Consider the following 21,742-nt stretch of genomic DNA (forward strand, 5'->3'; position numbering starts at 1 on the left):
TCTTCCCTTCCTACTCTCTTCAGCTCCATTCTCACACCTTCTTTACTATGTAACTGCTGTCTCTCATGGCCACCAGTATTAAGCAAGGTAAAGAGAAAAGCGTCAAATATCACATGAAAGACTTTTCTATGTCTTAACATGTCCTTCAGTGTTGCTTTAGAAAACCTTGTAGTTTTTTTGTTGCCTCTGTTTTCCTGGCAAGAACCCTTTCCTCTTCCATTATTCCTTCTAACCCTCAACAGATTTGCTTGAGTGTGTTGAGAATGAGACCATAGAGGCACAATGAAATGGCCAGAAGTGCGAAAAAAATCATGTCAGAAATTCTAGATGCAATATCCCCTGAGCAACCCAATCCCTTTCTGGCTACATGGAACAGTTGTAATTTGCATTATCATCAACTATCTCAGGAGAAAGTCTGGGCTAGTAGTCACAGGACAGGACTAAATAGCAGGAGATTCTAGTTGTGTTATATTCTTTGGCACTGACTGTATTCTCAGTCATCTGGCCTAAATTCTAACTAAATCCACGTACCTAGTGTTTTCTATTGTCTGGTTTTATGTCTTCAGAGGCTGTGTTCCAAATAAATGTGTTTTCCTATCTGCTAGTCTCATGCAAGGCTTCATAGGCATGTGAAATTTATGCTCATAAAAGCTGTTGAACTCTGTGGCTGAGAGGTGTTATACATTTATAGTGTCATTTTATTGTTCAGAAAGGGTTTAACATTTGAGACTACAGCTGTTCTCCTAAGCCAAGTTAGGGTGCTGGAATGACTTTTCAAATGTTGGTATTTTTTTATATTTTGAAATTATATTTGTTTGGAGCCAAGTTGTCTTGTAATGGTTATGATTATGTGAAAATGTCGTCTTTTTTTTTTTTTCCTCTTTTTTTAAACAAGTGTTTTACTTAAACATTTTTTCCTCTCTTTGGGTTTCATAGAGAATTCTTCTTGTTGATAGACTTTCTTGGATGCAGTCAGTTGCTCAGGCATTTCTTCAACTGTTTAAAGAAAAACAGCTGTGTAACATGAAGTGTGCTTTTAAAAAAAGGTTGGGTTTAGAGGATCCATTACCCTCTACTGGAGACAAGCAGAACTACAGAACTGCTTGGTTTGTCCTGCTCCTTACTGTGAATGCAAGGTAGAAATACTGGATTCCAAACTTGCTTTAACATAAGTCCTACTTACATTCTGGACAAAACATAACTTACTTCACCGTGCAATCTGCTTTCTGAAAGATCAGCTTTCTTGGCTAAGATGGAAACCACTACATTGTAAATTCTGAGCATACAAGACCTTTAAAATATGCCTGTGCCTCAGCTCTTGCTGCTTCTTAGAAATTGATGTTTTATAATGGTTGTATTTCTGTTGCCTCTCATGATGCTTCTAAGTTTTATTCTAGTCAAGTGCTTGGTAAAATGCAGATGTAGAGTCCTAGATAATGGTTATAAATATGTAGGTGTTTTTTTTGAATGAAGGGTGTGGCTCAGGTGCACTGCCTTTGCACCAAGTAGTCAACAGTTTGGAAGCTCTGCAAGGCCCAACTGAGACTAGTTTGTGTCCAAACAGCTCAGATCAGGTTGAGGTTAGGATTTCCACCATCTGCCAGCATTTTTGTGTGTATGGACTGAACTGTACCATTGCTAGTAAGATTGGATGTGAAGTTTGGGGAAGAAGCAATTTTTTTAACTTCCCATTAGTTTAAATTAATGTTACGTGAAGTCTCTAATTTTCCATTCAGAAGCATTGTCTATTTAGGAACATACGAGCAATAGTTTAAATGATCCAAGTCTCCTAGGGAGCCTGTCTTTCCTTTTCCTTACTTGATCTTCTGTAGCTACGTACAGCCCTCATTACTGCACTGTGAACACCTCGCAGTGTGTTCATTGCCGTCCCATTAGATGGAGAAGTACTTTTATTCCTTTACACACAGATACACAAAAAGGCATGTGTCCAAGGTCACCTAGGAAGGCTGTTACAGAGCAGGGGACTTGAATAAACGGGAACCTAGGAGCTTTTGAAATACCTGTCACTTCCTAGGGAAAGTACAATAACACCAGGGCACAACCTGCTCTGGAGGCAGCTCTTCAAAATCCTCTATGGTGCGTCTGAGAAAGGAACATTGGACCCCTGGAGCCACTGAAAGAGAATAAGTAGAAATGATGTTTAGGTCAATGAGAAAAGCATTCCCTCATAAACAGTGAGTCTTGGTCCCTGTTCCTAATCTGTTCATATATTCAACCCTATGTATCTTGATGCAAAATGCATAAATAGTCTCTGTAGCTAGGACAGGGATTCAGTTTATCTCCCTGCCATGGAGATGCTGGGTATGGCCATATTGCATGGAAACAGGAGTGATAGGCTTGAAATCCCTCAGGGTGAGAAAGGTCTAGAACCCAGACTACCCACCACTCACCTGCGATGGAGCTGTAACAACCAGCTGCCTTGTTAACTGATTTTGAGTACATGAAGCATGAGCTGGACGCCCATGGTTAGTTCTTTGCTTTCCCAAATGGAGACTTTAGTTGTTTTTTCAGATGATCCCTTGTTCTGATGGTGCTTGAAGTGTTAGTGATCTGAGTCGTTCTCTGAGGCCGAGGTAGCTAGTTCTGCCTGACTGTGGCCTTAGGCAGTTAAGAACAGCATTTGCCATTTCCAAGACTTTTGCAGCTGTATTATTTCCACCATAAGTCTGACATAAGTATCATTTTATTTTGCAGTTGGAGAACCTAGAGGTCTGATCAGATAAGTGGCTTGAAAAATATTTCACAAGTTACTGTCAAGCTTGAGATGAAAAGTCTGATGTTATGGCTCCTAGTCCTGCTTTGGAAAAATGGCATTCAACATTTAAACTGTGGTTCTGCTCTGGTTCTTGAGATGAAAGGTTTCTGTTATCTTAATCTCAGCCATATCCATCCTGCAGCCTGTATAAAAGCGGCTCTTCCATGGAGGCTTCTAAAAGCTGATCAGAAAATAGATGACAAAACTCTCTCTCCTTGAAACTGTTCTATTACTGACCTTCCAGTTCCGCTGTTCTTCGTATTGCTTTTTCTGCTTCTTCCCTGTAAAAGAAAATGGTTTGATGAGGTTTCTTGTCATTGAGAAAAATGGGCAAGCTTGCAGACAGTGGAGGAATCAAGTTCTCGTCCTCAGTGCACCTTTGTGCTTCCTTCTTTAGGAATGACCATGGAAGTGCTTGGGACCCTGATTGGAGCTGCACTACAGGGACAGATTGTGGCCAGTGCTCATGTCTCTCATCACTGCACTGTGAATCCCACAGTAAACACAACTGACTCCTGGCATGACACTCCCAGCTTTCCAGACCCCTCAGATCCCCTGTCTCATCAAGTAAGTGTCTGTGGGAGCACACTAAAATTTCTTATGAAGAGGGGTGGGGCTGTTTCTGTAATACCATATCATATCATCCAGCCAGATGAACATGAACATGATTTCCTTGAAATCAGTAATGCTAGAACTGAGAAAACGACCTTGTTGCAAACAAGGCTTCCCATCTGTTGTCTTTGCAACCACTTCTCAGCACGACAGCCGAATCACACTGAGGAGCTTTGCTGAAAATGCCAAACTGTAAAGTAGCTAGGAGGTATATGGCCATCCATTGTTTTTACTAGGGGCTGATTTACAGTTTAAAATTGAAGCTTAGTAAGAAAAGTTTACTTCACCCCACTGGAAATACTGCATCCAGTTCTGGGGTCCTCAGCACAGGAAAGACATAGACCTGTTAGACTGGGTCCAGAGGAGGGCCGCAAAAATGATCAGAGGGTTGTAACACCTCTCCTGTGAAGAATGACAGAGAGAGCTGGATTCGTTCAGCCTGAAGAAAAGAAGTCATTGGGGAGATCTTATTGCCAAGCTATGTGGATGGTCAACATGCTGGAGGGAAGGGATGCCATCCAGAGAGACCTGGACAGGCTGGAGAGGTGGGCCCATGCCAACCTCATGAAGTTGTGCAAGGTCCTGCATGTGGGTCAGGGCAATCCTGTGCACAGATACAGGTTGGGCAGAGAATAGATTGAGAGCAGCCCTGAGGAGAAAGACTTGGGGGTGTTCACTGATGGGAAGTTCAACATGACCCAGCAATGTGCACTCACAGCCCAGAAAGCCAACTGTATCCTGGGCTGCGTCAAATGAAGCGTGGCCAGTAGGTGGAGGGAGGTGATTCTGCCCCTCTACTCCACTCTCATGAGACCCTACCTGGAATACTGCATCCAGCTCTGGAGTGCCCTACATAGGAAAGACATGGACTTGTTGGAGCGAGCCCAGAGGAGGGCCACAAAGATGATCAGAGGGCTGGAACACCTCTCCTATGAGGAGAGGCTGAGAGATTTGGGGTTATTCAGCCTGGAGAAGAGAAGGCTCCAGGAGACCTTATAGCAGCTTTCCAGTATCTGAAGGGCGCCTACAAGAAAGCTGGAGAGGGACTTTTTGAAAGGGCATGTAATGATAGGACGAAGGGTAATAGCTTCAAACTGGAAGAGGGTAGATTTAGTTTAGATACAAGGAAGACATTTTTTTACAATGAGGGTGATGAGACTCTGGAACTGTTTGCCCAGAGAGGTGGTAGATTTCACATCCCTGGAAGGTCAGGTTGGATGGGTCTCTGAGCAACCTGATCTAGTGAAGGATGTCACTGCCCATGGCAGGGGGTTGGAACTACATGAACTTTAAAGGTCCCATCCAACCCAAATAATTCTATGAAAAAATACAGGATCTTTCAGTTCAGCAATGCAGCTTTTCAAAGTAGTTATCACTAGGGATCTCCTGTAAAGGTTAATGGCTGTTACGTGAATGAAACTGTCAGTCCTAGTTGGAATCTGTATTCTTGTGAAGGTACAAAGCACTGCTGAAAGTAAATGGTTGGTAACAGGCAATGAGTGGGTGCAGGGCTCAGTGGTGAACATGTGGAACGAACCTAGAGTTCCATGCTTGTTCATTTCATTTTCCACAGCAGATTTTTCCTGTAGTCCTGCACAAGTAATTTAATCTCTTCATTCTTCAATTTGCTATTTTTTTGAGAAACAGAGAAGATTTTATGTCTGGAAGGAAATCCTAAAACCTGATCCAAACCTCAGTGAACATAATTTGATAGTCTTCCATTGTTTCCAGTGGTCTTGAAACAGGCCCTGAATCAAACAATTACCTTGTGTAGTGTTTTTTCTGTTAGTTGTGATATCAACAGGTTTTTGGTTCCATTTTACCAATTGTTAGATTCAGTCTTCCTTTTTATATTTTCATCTATTTCTGTGTCTGTGTGTGTACTAACTGATACATAAAATTTCCCATGAAGAAGATTCCTTGACCTGAGTCCAAGTCTCAGGTGCTTGGTGCAAATCAGGATGTACATATTCGTGCTCTCCTTTTTGTAGTTGAATAGTTCCTATTACCAATTTTCAGCGGCAGTAAAATCACAAACTAAAAACATGTTTTTATGCACTCTTTAAATTTACTTACCCTGGCACCAGCACTGGTAGCCCAGAAGGTGACCAAGCCTTGCCTCCCCCCACTCCCAAATACTATTCTCTGCCTCTGTGCTACCTGATGCTTTTTTTTTTTCTTTTTGGCACAGGCCATTGTAAGGCTTCTCAGAGAGCTGATCTGGGAAACTGCCTGGGAAGAGCTGGCCTGCTTCTGTAAGTGGCCATGCCATTTAATAGCTGATTAAAGTATTTTTGAACCTGCTTGTTAGGTAACTTCCAGTGTATATTTTAACAAGACACAGAACATCATCCTGTCTTCCTTTTTTAGCTTCTAGGACAATGGCTTGATGTAGATAACTACTGTGCTATTACAGCTCTGTGAATTGTCAAGAGGAGTAGCTTGAAAAGTTGTGGAGAAAGCAGAATTTCATTGCACAGCAGATTCCCTGTCTGAATCTGTTTTATGCCATAATCACCATCTTCCACTTTCAAATCTCTTAAATGGCTTTCATGGAAAAAAAATACATCATCTTGATTTATTTCCTTTCTGTCTAACCACATGTGCTTTCCTGTCCTTTTTGAGGTAGGAGGGAGATGGAGAAAGAAGCTTCACAATGAGTTGAATGTCAAGTAGTTTTTTTGAAAAAGTAGCAAAGATATATAGCCTAAAGTAGCCAGAGTTTGTAGGTAGAAGTAATCTCTTTCATTAAACTAGCTACTAACACTGGGAAACAGTAGAAAAGCTTTTAGACACACAAACATTTTTCAGATCTGAAGAAGTCGCAGTGTGACTGGAAAATGGTCCTTTTTTTTCCAACTATATGGGTTGATTTAATTAGAAATGTTACCTTCCTCATTTCCCTTCCTTATTTACAAGCAGCCATGTGTTCCTTTTTTGTGAGAATTTCCTGTATATTTGTTTTGGTCTTTTTTTTTTTTTTTTTGCTTCTTCCACTGTTTTGTGTGTCACCTTCTCAGGTTTGGTAGATGAGTAGTATCCCATGGTTGATAACAGTCTGGATTATGGTGTCCACATTTTTCCCATGGGGAAAGTTCTGTTCACTCCTTGTTCTTTCCTGCTTTTTTTTCCAAAAAGCCCTCAGGCCTGGGCAGAGGCTGTAGTCTGAATGAACTGCTCTGGCAACCCACCTCATTCCCTGCTACCCTGTTTTGTGAGGACCAAAATTTTTCGCCATTCACAAAACCTGGCATCAATTTGGTTGGATTATGGAAGCGTGCATGGTCATTGAGCATTGGGGGGAGCTGCTTGCGTCGTGTGACGGGACACTTGCCTTTTGTTCACACCATGCACAACAGAAAATGCACCTAACTGCATGATCAACAAGAGATGTTGGATCTTGAATTTTGGTTGTATGACTGATGGATGCTGAGTGATAAATTGAGGCAGGATTAGGGTCTATGAACCTGAAGTACCTCCATCGGTCTAAAATAATATTTAGAAGAGGCCGAATCTTGACTGTTTCTTTTATTGCCATTCATGAGTATGGCCCTGACTTTATGTCAAAAGGACTAATTCTTGGCTGCCCAAGAGCATATCTAGCTTAAAAAAAGACCTAGTGAATGACTGATACTATTTTGCTCATTATTAAAGAAAGGAAGTGGTTATTTCTAAGCTCTCCTGCAGTTGTTACTGTAAGATTAGGAGTGGATCTTTCCTGCTGGAAACCAACCGTGGATATTGATATAGCTTGTAGATGGGCGAACAAGTTTTGTTTAGGGTCAGAGAATCTTATTTGGCCTACCATGAATATGCCTGATAGTTTAAGATCAAATTGCACTTAATTATGAGCTGTGAAAAAAAGCATTTAATTGATTGCTTCAAGCAAACTGACAAATAAATGGACAAGAAATGTAAACTTCATAATGGAGTCCTGTTACTATCCCTTTTTTTTCAGCCTCTTCTCTCCTGGCTAGGGTGCTTTTCAGGCTGAAATTACTTCGTTTAAGTGGATTCAACTATATACAACACTGAATTCTGTAGTCTGTGCAAGCCATATACAATACTATAAAAGTACTCAGTGACTTAATTTATAGCTCTGATATAAAAAACCCCAAACCGTTCTCCCAAATAAAGAATAGTCCTGCATTCCTTTATTTTACCATGTCCTCTTCTGAAATATAAATATCTTAACAACAGCTGTTGTCTTGAAGATTATCTGTACTTACATGGTTCATCTGACTACCTTTGCTTTTATACTAAAGGACTTTATATTTGGGAGTACATTCTTGTAATTGCATGCCTATTTACCAAGTGCTACCTAGATTTATAATAATTCAATTTTCAACATATTACTGATAACTTGGAATTCAGTTTTCCTATCAAACAATCATTATGTCATAAAGCTCTATAACCAGCACTTATTTTATATTTGATAACACAGTATAAAATAAATTATTACAGAATACTAAAGCAAAATATTTTTTTAAAGCTTTATTCAAGAGTCAGTGTAATCAGAGCTGGAAACAATAAATGTGATCTAACGGCGTGGGGGATATCGTTGGAGGCTTTGTTCCCCTGGCTAATAGGAAGCAATGATGTCTGAATTTGCCTGAGTATTTCACTAAGTAAATGGGAAAACAAGCATGCAAGCTACCATATTCTCAAAACATTACATGAAAGTGTGATTTCTAAAATTCATTAAAGCCTAAAGGAAGTTTTTATTATCATTATTTATAAATGCAGTAACTGTAGTAACCATGTTTACATCAGTACTGAGGCCTTTCCTACCCAGCATGAAGATACAGATTGCATTCTATCTTACTAGATCAACTGGATTTACTAAAAATCAGAATCACTCTATGGATGCTGCATGTTTTTGATAGATGACTATGTATGTCTATAGCTAGTCTCAACATAAGAAAATTTTTAAAACATTCGGGTTGCCAACACAGTAGCCCTTTTGTTCACAGCTCCTTTTTTTTTGCAAGAAATATATACTTATGTGCCCTGGATTTGTACTAAAGTAGGTGTTGTTTATAAATGAACTGCAGAACTGAACATTTCTCAGAGAGGTAAAAGGCAGATGGTTGGCTGTATGTAGACGGGCATTTCTTCATTTGCAGATGACTCACCAGAAAGAGACTGAAATTTTCATAATGACTTGTCATTTTCCTGTCACTATTTCAAATATGTCTTTTTTCTTTCCAAAGGCAAAAGTTTATATGATTGCAGCAGGGGTCATAGGAGGTGTGTATCTTCTTGGAATTGTCATTCTTTTTCTCGGAGTAAAGGAAAAAGATGGTAAGATATATTTAAGTATGCCTAGATTTAATAATAATTATTTCACATTAATCTCTGAAAAAGATTGTTATTTTATGTATTCTGCTCCTCTTAGATCCTTATGCCTTAAATTCAGACAGAGCAATTCCTTTTTGTGAGGGGCTTGGACTCACCATGAAGCATGGTCCATATGTGAAGCTTACAGCTTCATTTCTTCTCATCTCGACAGCAGTTCAGGTAACTTCAGACTCTCTAAGTCTGTACATTGGCCTCATTCCAGTCCCAGCATGGGAGAGTCTGTGGCAGCTAAAATGCAAATAACCTTTGGCTGGTGACTGGAGGTGGTGATCTAGGGGGTGGTGCCTTCTCCTACAAATCAGTAGGGAACCAAAGCTCTTTTTTGGTGCCTGGGAGCCTGTGTGGCTGGAGATGGTTCTTTCAAATGAGAAGCATAACCAAAGTCCTGACCATTTAAAGATGACTTTTTTTTTTTTTTTTTTTCTTTTTTCATAAAAGGTGAGGAACTAGTCCTAGTGACCCAGATTAGGTCATTATATGTTATCCATCTACGGTCTCCTGTGGTTTCAGTTGCTTAGAGAATGCTTTCTGTTCTCTCTGTTCTTCTCTACAGTGTGTGCTGCTTCAAACCATTGCCCCTTTCCTTTGCATAGGTGGCTGTTCTCAGATAGTGGCTGAACTGGTTCTTATGGAGTCTTTTGTGATGGAAGGCATTAGGTCAGAGTAAGATGATGTTCAGAGGCAGGAGGTTTGACCTATCTCAGAGCTAGATAGAGCTAATTTTCAAATGAGGACCTGCAGTTTAATGTGGCTTTTGCAAAAAGATGCAATATATCCTCCTATAAAGAGGAGCTGTAGAAAAACTCAGTAAGAAACCCTTACCCCCACAGTCCAGCAGTCTTTTTAAAGTTTGGGTTTTGAACTATGTTCAACTCAGTAAATAAGTTATTTTAATGTGAATCTGTACATATCAATTAAAGTTGGCTTTATTTTGAAAAGCAAATAATATTCACATTTTCGGCAACAGACTCTTAGTCACATGAGCCATTGATCAAGTGAATATCAGGACAGAGGGTAAGAACAGGGCATGTAAGAGAGCAGCATTGTGTTCAGCAGTCCTGATGAATTAGTAAGTTCTTTGGAAGGGCTACTTAAAAGTCTGTTTGCCAAAGAAGCACTGAAGTTTCCTGTTGGCCTGGATTTGGGCACAGTTAATAGACTGTTCTTTACAGCATCTATCAGTCCTTGCTGGAAGGTCCAAGGGTGAGAAACAATAGCAGAAGCATTTCTGCTTACATCTGCGAACTGCAGGAGGAGACACAGGGAGAAGATAGAAAGATGAAATGTCCAGACCTTCCAGCATCCCTTCAGCCAGTAAGGATACAGCACACATCTGATTGGTGGCAACCAGCTACTTGCTGACAACACCCAGAGAGGAAAAGACCTTCTGTCAGTCCATATTTTTTTTATTTTTCTATTTGTACAGACTGAAGGGAAGGTATGAGGGGAAGTAGAAGCTGGAAGCTGTGTTGATCCAGTTCAACCAGCATATGAGCAACCATTGCTATTGTTATTCAAGGGAAGGACACTGACTTTTTGGAATTTAATGAGTGGATTACTGACGAGCAAAGGAATAGGCAAATAAAGATGCATTGTCCATAATCCCAGAGTGTGATATTCTGCATCTAAAATGAAGGCAGTGTAAATGGGGACACAAGCTAGGGAAGGAGCAGGGATATAACTTTTATCCTAATTTGTGTACAGATGATTGGACACTTGTACAAGAGCACAAGGGAACAAGAGTTGATCAAACTGCTGTGGCATGAGTATTAAATCCTCCTCTGTCATTCCACTTCTGCAAAATTTCTGGAGCTGGGGCTGAACCATATTCTGGTGTTCAGAACCCCCTTGAGTTCTGCAAAAGCATGGTGGCAATGTCTTCATCTGTCATTATAACACACTGCAGCTAGATCCTCCCATCCAGTGAGTACTCAGACTTATGGAGATATTTGACCCAAAGCTACCCTCCAGAGCCAAGGGTGTATACAAAACCAGTAGTTAGCTGCTTTACTAGAGGAAGGTGGCATGAGCGTAATTCCATCTGAAGAGTGACTTGTTTTGGAGTCAGAGCTTCTGAAAGGGCAATTTCTTGCAGTAATCTGCAGCTATGGCTGTGACAACAACACAAGGAAATTGCAACATAGGGAATAAAGCCTTTAGACAGAATCCTCTCATAAGGCAGTTCCTGGTTTGGTCATTTTTATGCTATATTAGTTGCAAAGTTTACCTTTTGCTTGCCCCAGTATTATTGGTGTGTTACTCCTGTGATAGCAGGAGATTTATTGCTTCTTCAAATTTTTGCAAATGAGGGAAGAATGAGACTCCAAAATCCTACATTTAACAAATCAGTCACCAGCTATGTTTGGCTACTATGGAGTGTGACATCATTTTTGTCTTTTTTATTTTTCCTTTCTTTTTTGGTCGTCACCAAACGTCTTCAATTCAACAGCTGGAGCAGAGCAACTTTGTCCTGTTCTGCACTCATGCTGCTGATCTTCGCAATCACTTCCAGTATTTGGTGGTGACCATCTTGGTGAGTTGTACTTCTCTCCCATCTTTTTATTTGATAGCTGGTTCTCTACTGGTTTTTGGCACAAAATAACAGATGACAAGAACAGGTTTTTTAGACAGAGCTCTTAAGAAGATACACTATCTTTTGCTTTGCCTGTTTGAAATAAAGCTGGTGTTGTCTACTGTACTAAAAAATTAATGCTCTGGAGCTTTTAATTCATTCCTTGTTGCTTTTACCTGTAAGTCACGTCCTGCTCCTATAAAAGACAAAAGCCGCTGCCAGAAAGGAGTTCTGGAACTTTAGCTCCTTTTTCCATTTCCCCGGTCTGATTGCTGAAAATTAAACAACTTTAATTTGTGTATTCATACACATGAGCTTTCTGGGCTAGGCAGCTTGCAAGGATAAATATTTAAAATATCCAGAGATGTGAAGATTCCTCTGTGGAGCAATTGGCAGTGTGATAAAAAGATCCTTTTACAGAACCATTTTTCTTGACATGCAGGGGTAGAATTCTGCTTGCTTAGGTGATACTTATAACCCAGTCACTCACTGCTCCTGTATTGCATGATTTACTTTATGATTACAAGTAGTATTAGTTGAAAACTGCCATTTTTGTCCTTCTGACCAAAGTCCTTTAAACACAAGTAGAACATTTAATGTTGCATAATTACTGGGATGTGCATGTACTGCACTTTCGAAATATTTTGTAGAGAATTTGTCTAATGTATAGAATACTGCGGCAGTCATTTTCAGGGAAGCTATTGCATGACTTCTCACCCGTTTGACGCAAAGACTTTGTAGAACTATCTGAGGGGTTTCCACTTCTTGGTCACAGCTTCCCACCCTTTCTACCCCTTTTTGATTCTTCCTTTCCCACACTTTAAGACAGATGTTTTCCAAGGATTAAAACCAAAATGTTGGAGAGCAGGGAATGACTGTTGGGTATCTTAAGGCTCTGCAAGTAATGGACACCAAGAAGAGAGACAGAGACAGTAGAGTTAAAGTCAGTAAAGAGCGCAATATAAGTGTAACAATGAGATGGCATTTGAATTTAGGTCAATTGTAAGACTGTCATGAGCAGCAGTGCTTCAGTGTATTGGTACTATGTTGTATGTGGTTATTGCTGCTACCAAGTGAGTATTACAGTATATGACATGGAAATATTGACTGTAAGCGACTACTTCTCTTACAGGTTCTTCCTAAGAATAAACATCTAGTATGGGATATGTAGTCTAACTGTATCTTAAGATAAGTGTATCTAGCGCTTCAGCTTTCTTCCTGTCTGATGAAGTAGAGTTTAATTCACTTATCATTTTCCAGGTTCGGATTATGAGACAAAAGGCATTAGCACAAAGTATGACTCTTTGCAATATGTTTGAACTTTAACGACTGTGTCGGGTATAGTTTTAACTGCCATGGCTACATTAGGAAAAGGAAATTTTAAGATACTGCCTTCTGAGGAAAACCCTCTCATGAATAGCTTTTGTTCATAATATATTATACTGAATCAAAAAATAAAAATCACTCAAAGCACGATGAGAAATAGGAATCTGCAAGTTCATCTTCCTTTCAGACCTTAATGTACTAGACAAAAAGATGTCTGTGAGCTCTTCAGCTGACAAAGACAGTGGCAGTAAGTACGGTACAGATATGTTTTTTTGTCAATTGTAGGTATCAGCAGCTGTGAGCATTCCTTTCTGGCAGAAGTTTCTGCAGCGATTTGGCAAGAAGTGTGCAGCATGTGGGATTTCGGTAAGCAAAACCTTGGAGAAAAAAATCTGCTTGTGCTCACTTCATTTGACAACTGGAGCCACTTCAGGAGTTCTTTCAAGTGCTTATAACCTCAAGCTACCTGAAACTTGCTCAGTTTCAGAGTTTGTTTTAATTCATTAAACCAAAGTTTAGACAGATTCCAAGTTTCCAAGAGAAATTTTTGAGAAATGGATTGATGCTGAAAGGAGATCCCAGCTTCTTTAAGACTCTGCACAACATCTGCATTTCACTGGTCTCAGAAGTAAACCCCAATGAGGTTTTATAAATTTGGATCTGTGTTGCCTCAGGTTGACAAGTTATCTATTGTAGAAGGTTTGTTTTGTCTTTGTATATGGTGCTGAGTTGACCACATCTGTAATGCAGTCACAGAGGAGGAAACAGGAAGTCTGTTACGCATCCTTCTCTAGAAAAGTAAGAAGGCAAGGGTGCCCACATCCCTCTGAACAGAGATGGACTGTTATTAGCGAAGTAAAGAAATAGGTGACCTACCTGAGAAAAGAAGCCTAGTTTAACTTTGACACAGCTCTGCAAAGCCAGCTCAGCGAGCCTGCCCTCGTCTCTGATGGATTATTTTAAGTCCTTCACTTAGAGCAGACAGCAGCAATTTTCTGTCATCATCCTCAGTGAGTCATTGTATAGGCCTGTTCCTCTCCATTTTTCCCCTGTTTACCTTCAATTACTTATGAAAAAGGAAAGAAAAATTGTCTGCCTTGTGCACAACAAAGCATGAGGACTTGGAAAATCCAGCCTAAAGCTATATGCCAAAATCTGAACAAAGCTGAAAAGTTTAGGTCTGGGGAGAATTGTTGAATATAATTGAACAGTTGTAATTTTTGGAATTAGAATTGGTGTGTTAGAATGACTTCCAAAGAATCAGAAGTAACTTTAAAACCCAAGTTCCAAATATGCTGAATCATTACCTGTTTTGAAGTAGGCATCTGGAATCCAAGTCCCATCCTCATTTATTTTTACCACTTGAGCAAAGAGAATTGCCAAAACCAGTATTGAACCAGGGAATGCAGATTTCCTCCTTAGGAAATCTCGTCCTCTGTCTGCTTGGCTACAAAAAATGCTTTCTTCAACCAACTTGGCTCTATAAATTTAGTTTAACATGACTGGAAAGCCTGTCAGCACCTCTGTAAACATGGTTTAACTTAATTTTACAGTTGAGTTGCTTGACTATATTATGGTCTAAATGAGGGCTGGATTGAAAAAAAGCCACCTCTCTATTTCACCTTGTAGACGTTACTCAAGGGTCTCAGTGTGTGCTCAGTGATGGATTTTGTCTGGCAATGCATCACAGGGGCTTCCTATACTACCACCTTTTGTGATCTGTACAACTAATCTGTTCTTTCTTAATGTGAAATAAAATCACATCATTTAAGGCTCCTATGTTTGTCACTGGGGAATGTTCTTCTGGAAGGGAAGGAGACAGGGGAGAAAAGTTTTTTTTTTCTCCAAAACCTTACTCAGCTTTCAGGGTGAAGATGTAATTTGTAATTCCGTTTCCTGAAAAAAAAACAAAACCCCCACACTGCTCCAGACTAATTTTTCCTGTTAAAGTGGTTCTATGTTGAAGAGACCCCTGAAAAAGTATAGAGGATAGGGTAGGTAGATAAGGAACAAGAATCTTTGCTTCCTTCCACTGGTATTGCTCCCTTTTTACTCATTCCTCCACAAGAGATTACGAACAGTCTAAGTACAGACTAAATATCTAAACTTGCTAGAAGTTTAAAGCCTAGACTTTCTGGAAGTACAGGGTCATACCCAGGCAGGATCCTTGATAGCATTCTTCCCATGATCAGGTTGGTGCACAGGCTGGAAATTATTCTCTTCTGTTTATTTGCTTCTGCTTCCACGTGCTGTGTTCATTTAGATTGTCTGCTCTGCCCTCACGGGGCAAACATTGAACTTACACTCAGTGAGTCTCCCAGCTGGTGACTGGAGGTGAAGTTGCCATGAGAAATTATAAGTGTGGCAGCTCATTGGTTCATGGTTTTGGCAAGGTGTCTAAAAGTGGAAGATCACAACTTTAGCTTCCAACCTAGCCAATAATAGCTTTTGGCTGTGGGTTTTGGAGGATTTAGTAAAAAATAAAAACAAATCAAAAAATGCCACCAATCTTTTCACCTCCCCACACACACGCAATTGTTTATTTGCCATCTATCAGCACTGCTTAGCATGGAGGCATACCCTTGGATGAATCTTGGCTGTGCAGCCCCTCCTCCACTCTCCCATCCCCATTTCCACTCACATCCTAGCTGCACTTTTTCCTGATTTGCCGTTCATAATGTGCTGTTGCACAGGCCTGTACCACCTTTAGCATCCCAGTAGGGTTGCCATCTGTAGTTCTGTCAGGGAATGGATGGAAGACACGTGATAACAGTAGGATATTGTTTATGACTGGGAGAGCAGCAGCCCTGTGGCTAGGGAGCAGGGTGCCAATAATGGAGTATTTGCTTTACATGTAGGAAAGAAGGAGATGCATTAGGTTTTTATTGCAGCAGGAACACTGCCCCCATGATTGCACTACCATTGCATGAGTGAGACTTTAGGGCATTGTAGCTTCAGTCCTGCGGGACGTGCTTCTCTTTCAGTAGAAAATTACAGTTACAATGATTATTATTATCGATCTAGATTTTTGTTTAAGTGCTTTGGTTTCTGAGTGGGTGCCCCATGTGGAGCATAAGGCAGTCATAAAATTGCTTATAGGCAACATAAAATCTGGTATCGCTGGAGTGCTCTCTTGTGGTGAAATAACGATTTTGCCACAACTTTGGGCTAATGTGAGGATTATCTGTCTGCACTGGGAACTTGCAGTCAGGAAAGGTTATTTTCTGCCTCCTTAGGTTAGGAGCAAATGCTTTAGATGGGAAATGCATTTAAAACATAAACATAATGGATTAGACTCCAGGACTCCCAGAATCACTTATCATACAGAACTGTAAATAGCAGTGCTTAGGGGAATCACTCTCTGTGAAAGCTCTTCTCATACCCTCAGCTCCCAAGCTGCAAGTATAGAGGATTGAAACACTTAATGTTAAACTAATCCCCCATCATTAAAAAGCCCTGTAGATAAGCCTCTGGTTCTGGATTCTACATGTGCTGTGCCCATGGTTCATAGGCGTGGGAGCTGGAGCATGTGATGGGTATGGGACAGCTGGGCTGGATGCATTCAATCAGCATTTGAAATAGTGGATTTTCAATCCTGTAAGACCATTGCCTCAAGTTGAAGTTGAGAAAATCTGGTGGTTTTAAGTACTGCCAGAAAACAAATCCTGAGCATCCCAAATTAGTTTCGTTTTGAGGGTAGCCTTAGTGACTTGTGCGATGTCATGAGTGTATCTGACTGTGTGGAGTTGGAGTAAACCACACCGCCTTCCTGGTTTTAGTTATTGCCAAGTACCTAGATTGCTTTAAAGTGGTCATTGGAAATGAAGGTGTAAGCAAACTCTTCTTCATTCAAGACTCAGGATGATCTGTAAAATGGGATATTTACAGTTATAAATTACCATTGAACCCCTGCCCCTCCCCTTCAAACGCAGCATGATGATGGCTTTGTCTCTAATAGTAAATTAAATGGTTCCATTCTCCTAGAATAGAAACTGGTGTTAGGCATTGCTGTGCATGAACTGTTTTGTAACGTAATCTTATATTTTGAAGGGAATAATCTATATACCATTGTGCAGTGCATAATGTAAGTTAGATATACTGTTTTTCTTCTTCCTCAGTGGATGATTCCATTTGCAGTCATGCTAGTGACCATTCCAAACCTGATCCTGGCTTACTTCGTGGCCTTCGTCTCTGGTCTGAGCATTGCGGCATCTCTTCTGTTGCCATGGTAGGAGAATTGTACGTTTGTGGTGGGGAAAGGGATATACGTCTGCACTACATGCGTGTACTATGACATGGAATTTGCCTCTGGAAGAGGCAGAATTTGGCAAGAGTAATTTCTTCCAATAATATTTTTCTGTTTTTATAATAAAGGCTATTTGCAATTACATGACTTTGGCCTGTTGTTAACAGGTTACGTCTACTGTAACTGTAGCTGCTCTTTGTACATAAGAGTATGTAAATGAGTCTAAGTAACAAATCATATGAAGAGCGGTTGAAGGAGCTGGGACTGTTTAGTTTGAGGAGGAGGCTGAGGGGAGACCTCATCACTCTCTACAACTATTTGAAAGGACACTGTAGAGAGGTTGGTGCTGGTCTCTTCTCACAGGTAATTAATGACAGAACAAGAGGGAATGGCTTCAAGCTCCAACAGGGCAGATTTAGACTGAACACTAGGAAAGAATTTTTCCCAGAAAGAGTGGTCGGGCATTGGAATAGACTGCCCAGGGAGGTGGTTGAGTCACCATCCCTGGATGTGTTTAAGAGACGTTTAGATGTGGTGTAGGGGAGAACTTTGTAGAGTAGGGTAGATGGCTGGACTCGATGATCCCAAGGGTCTCTTCCAACCTAGACAATTCTATGATTCTATGATTAACTTGTGATAACAGTAAATCAGTTGCTTTGGTTTGTAACAGAACTACAGGAATGATGAAGTTAGAGAAATCAATTAATGCTGAGCAATCAAGAACGTAGCAGAGGAAACATAAGCCAAGCTATGTATCCCTGCTTGAGCAGTCCTCTCTTACAGATCAAATAACACAAGGATATCATTAAAAGAAACTGACAATTCAAGGTCCTTTGCTCTTGAGGACTGAAAATATGTGGGGAAAAAAAACTACTCAAGGATGAGCAGAACGGGACATTTCCTCTCCAGAGAGAATAATTATTATTCAGGTCAAATTGACCAGAAAGCAAGACCGTTGCTGAGAGAGCTGTTTTGCATTACTCATTTGTACAATGCCCTGAAAACTCCAAGAGATCATGGAAATATAGTTTGAAATAAGCTGTCAGACTACATAAGCTTTTCTGGACAGAGGGTGAGAAGCCCTTTTTTCCAAAAGTAAATCATGACATATATTGGAAATAAAATGTCAATTCACAATTGACATTTGAGCAGCTTCCATTCTGATTCCCCATTACCAAATTCATTCTTTTTGGAGTAGAGAGAGGATAGGCCTCATTGGTTTCTGAAAATTTTGTTAGTCTGTCAAAAGGTTGTTTCAGAGTTAAACTATTCAGATTCATAGTCCCTTGAAATCTTAAGAAATGTGGGGTTTGTTGTTTTTTTTTTTTTTTTTTTAGTATCACAACTTGTGATTGGAATGACAGTCAGTCTAAAGAATTCTGTCACCTCCCAACAAGTGTTTGATAGTTTTTCAGTGGTTTTCTATTTGTAATGTGTGGTCATGCATTTCTTACATGGATTTTTGCCCTCCTGTTCAGCAGCAGGACTTTTTGAATTGGATTCTTTCATCTGCATGAATACATCAGTCAGATCTTAGAAAAGGAGGAGGGGTGTACTCATTCGGTAAGTTTGGAATCTGAGAAGACATTTTGGCTTGAGTTTTTCCTTTATCTTGCTCATCTCTAGGTCAATGCTGCCTGACGTTGTTGATAACTTTCGCCTGCAGAATCCTCATGGAAAAGGACATGAAACCATTTTCTATTCTTCTTATGTTTTCTTTACCAAGATGTCAGCAGGAATTGGCTTAGGAATTTCTGCAGCAGGACTGGAGTAAGTAACACTGTTTGCACTTAGTGAATCTACTCTGAAAGCATTTTGAGATTACTCCACTTTTACCCTGTGGAATTAATTGCCTTTTTGCCCTGAGCCTGAAAGGGCCAGCAGCTCCAGATGGATGACCAATAAAGATGGGATTGTTATCATCTAGGCCAGACCACAGAGCAATAAGTCACCTGCCCTAAAATGGTTCAGTTCAGAAAGACCTGACTTCCCTTTAGATTTTCCTCTTTCCAAATTACTCATGTAAATTTTAGTGGCTTATATGAATGAAGAACTATACATGAAAGCTCAGCAGATGAAGGTCCCCAAAAGTGATACAGCTACTTTGTGTGTTCCCTGCATCTGGGTTGGACTATGTATACGAGCTTATAAGTCTTTACATGGGTTGGAGTGCTTTCGGGGGTGCATAGCGGTCTGTTCGTCATAAAAAGATCACCAATTCCTGCACAGTTTTAGGGAACTGGATGCTGATCAGAGTCAAGAACAGAGTCTTTCTCACGGCTCTGCCCGTCACCTAGACTGTGTCAGTTTGGAGATGCTGTGTGTTCTCCTTCCACTTTTGCTTTGTCTGTTCTGACAGTTGAGAAAGTGGTCAGCCATCTCCTGCCCTGCTTTTGTAGCGTGACCTAGCAGAAAGGGCCTTTGCCTGTAGCTGCTACAGCACCCAAGCACACTATAAACACTTAGAAGGGAACATGTCTGAAGTACTATCTAGCCCTTGGCTCCAAGTTAAGTTTTGGTAACCAGAATGTTTTCCTTCAGGGCCTTCAGCTGAAGCTGCTAAATAACAGCCACCGCTTGGCTGAACATTTTGGGCTTAGGAATTTTAGATGCTTACTACTAAAACCCTCAAACAAATCGCTGTTCACCAATTAGCCCCTTTTCAATTACATTCTAGTTAGCTCCCAGCAATTTTCCAAGGCATATGTTTGGGAGAACACAAAAGACAGAGTGATGCCAAAAGAGCTGTAGCTTTCATAGGTGCATATTCAGAGGAAAATAAACTCATTCCACAAATTGGGAATGGGAATTTGAGTATATCAACAGTTGTGGGACTGCATGGAAACCCTTAATCAATGAACTGTAAGTGTGTACCTAACTCTAAGCACTTCAGCAAATTTGTCTATCTTGAGAAGAGTGCTTAAGTATGTGTTTAAATTAAAGTTAATTATTGCTGTTGAAATTGGTCAGATTACTTGCATACTTTTAAAGTGGGACCTAAACACTTTGCTGAATATTAATTGGAAACACATAACTAATCAATTTCCTTACATGGGGTTCCATGCTCCTCTTAGTGGTTAAATGTTATGCAATAATAATGAGAAAATACAGAGGTAATCGAGCACAAAAATAAGATTTGAAAAAAAAAATTTGAGCATGTAGTAGGGGGAAGGAAGAAAGGGATGTGTAGGAAAAAGGGGAGAAAAGTCTTGAAGAGTGTTGGGGGAAAGAAGGAAGCCTTCAGATGAACAACTGCCTTTTAGCTTTGGACATACACACACCACTCTCATTTCCATTTGTTTAGGTTTACTGGATACCAGCCAGGGATATGCAGACAATCTGACGATGTGATCCTCACACTGAAAATCCTCATTGGAGCAGTCCCTGCTGTCCTCATCCTTGTAGGTTTATTTATACTACTTTTTTACCCAATCAATGAAGAAAGTCGGAAAGAAACAAAACTGGCACTTGAAGTGTTAAGGTAGGTTTGAACTGGCAGCAAACAGCAGTAATGTGACTGCAACAGCTCTTAGTCATACTGGGCAAAAAATTATTAACTACCAACATATACCTCTATGTTCCTTACAACAAAACAGAACAACACTCGATTAGCTGAATTATTAACGTAATGGTACCATTACATGCTCCAGTATCTTATTTTTGTAGTGTAGTACTACCTGCTTAGAGGAGCATTTATCAGATGTATCATCTGCTGTATTTTACTTTTTTTCTGGGGTGTCACACAAAGCACTATTGTGATACAGTGTTTCAAGACAGAAATTAAGAATATTCTACATAGATTAAATTTCTGGAGAAAATGTGAATAGTTACAATTTACTTGTATACGGAAGAAAATGGGGTTCTTGACTGCATTCTTGGCGTTTATGGTGTATAAGAAACATCCAAACCATGTAGAGGCGTAGGCAGGAAAGATCGTGGGAGAAAAAGAAAGAACAGCTTTTATCTTCTCAGTCTCCCTTCATCCCCTTTCCTCCCTCTCCGAAGAACATCTTGCCTAGCTCGAAATCATTCACCTCTGTCAAGTGAAGCCATGGTATACTGAGGACATACATAAGAACAGTCTATCCTAGCAGGCTGATGGATTAAATATCAAAATATGTTGTTACTCTGTCTTGTTTTTATTATCTCAAGTTACTGGAATTGGAAACCGATTTCCATGCTAAGGGATCAGTTCCAGGGTCTACGCATGGGTATCTGGGACCAATTCATTTCCCTAAGGTATCTTAAGATACCTGCATGGGGTTGGCAAATATGGCACAGGCCTCTCAGGCACCAGCTGCTTTCTTGAGTGGCAGCTGCAGACCGGAGGGGACAGGCTAATCAGTGTAAAGTGGGGCTGGTCCCTCTGTTTAGGTACTTTAGTCACTGACCATAACAACCATACCTTGCTGGTGGTTCTATAGGTGTTTGCGATTGCCAAACTAGCTTGATTAGTAATAAAAGCCAGAAGTCTGTTCATTGTGCACCTAAAAGCAGTCTGTTCTGCTTTTAACAGAAGGAGCCATCAAAGCACAGAGAACTTGGATGACCACAAAGAGGACACCTCCGTCTGAAAGCTCTGAATTCAATGACTTTCCAAATACAGTCTCACATCCCACGCACAAACTCCGTGAGAGTCTGATGGGTCATTTATCTGCTTGCATTTCATCAAAATGGATAAAGGATGATTCTGACACAGTCAGTAATGAAATCAAGAGAGGACACCACTGTGCAAAATACATATCTAACTCCCTGCGCTGTGCTAAAAAAGACATTGCAAATGATCAGGAATTTAAGCTATTGAAGGGTTGGGGTTTTTTTGTTTGTTTTTTTGATGATTAATGGAAAG

The 21,742-nt window shown here is 40.3% G+C and overlaps 1 protein-coding gene across 1 annotated transcript in view; it reads left to right on the forward strand.

Moving 5' to 3' along the window:
- MFSD2B (MFSD2 lysolipid transporter B, sphingolipid) overlaps positions 1–21,467 on the forward strand; it is a gene marked incomplete at both ends in the record, with an annotated part of 38,298 nt that extends 16,831 nt beyond the window's left edge. Inside the window, 9 exon segments of the mRNA XM_082480758.1 lie at positions 3,174–3,343; positions 8,602–8,692; positions 8,787–8,908; positions 11,199–11,282; positions 12,933–13,013; positions 16,766–16,875; positions 18,520–18,663; positions 20,198–20,374; positions 21,410–21,467. Coding sequence (XP_082336884.1) covers positions 3,174–3,343; positions 8,602–8,692; positions 8,787–8,908; positions 11,199–11,282; positions 12,933–13,013; positions 16,766–16,875; positions 18,520–18,663; positions 20,198–20,374; positions 21,410–21,467 — 1,037 coding nt within the window.
- Positions 21,468–21,742: the final 275 nt, after the last annotated feature.

This window comes from Vanellus vanellus (genome assembly GCF_965231255.1).
Source record: "Vanellus vanellus genome assembly, chromosome: 3".
NCBI classification, from domain to species: domain Eukaryota; kingdom Metazoa; phylum Chordata; class Aves; order Charadriiformes; family Charadriidae; genus Vanellus; species Vanellus vanellus.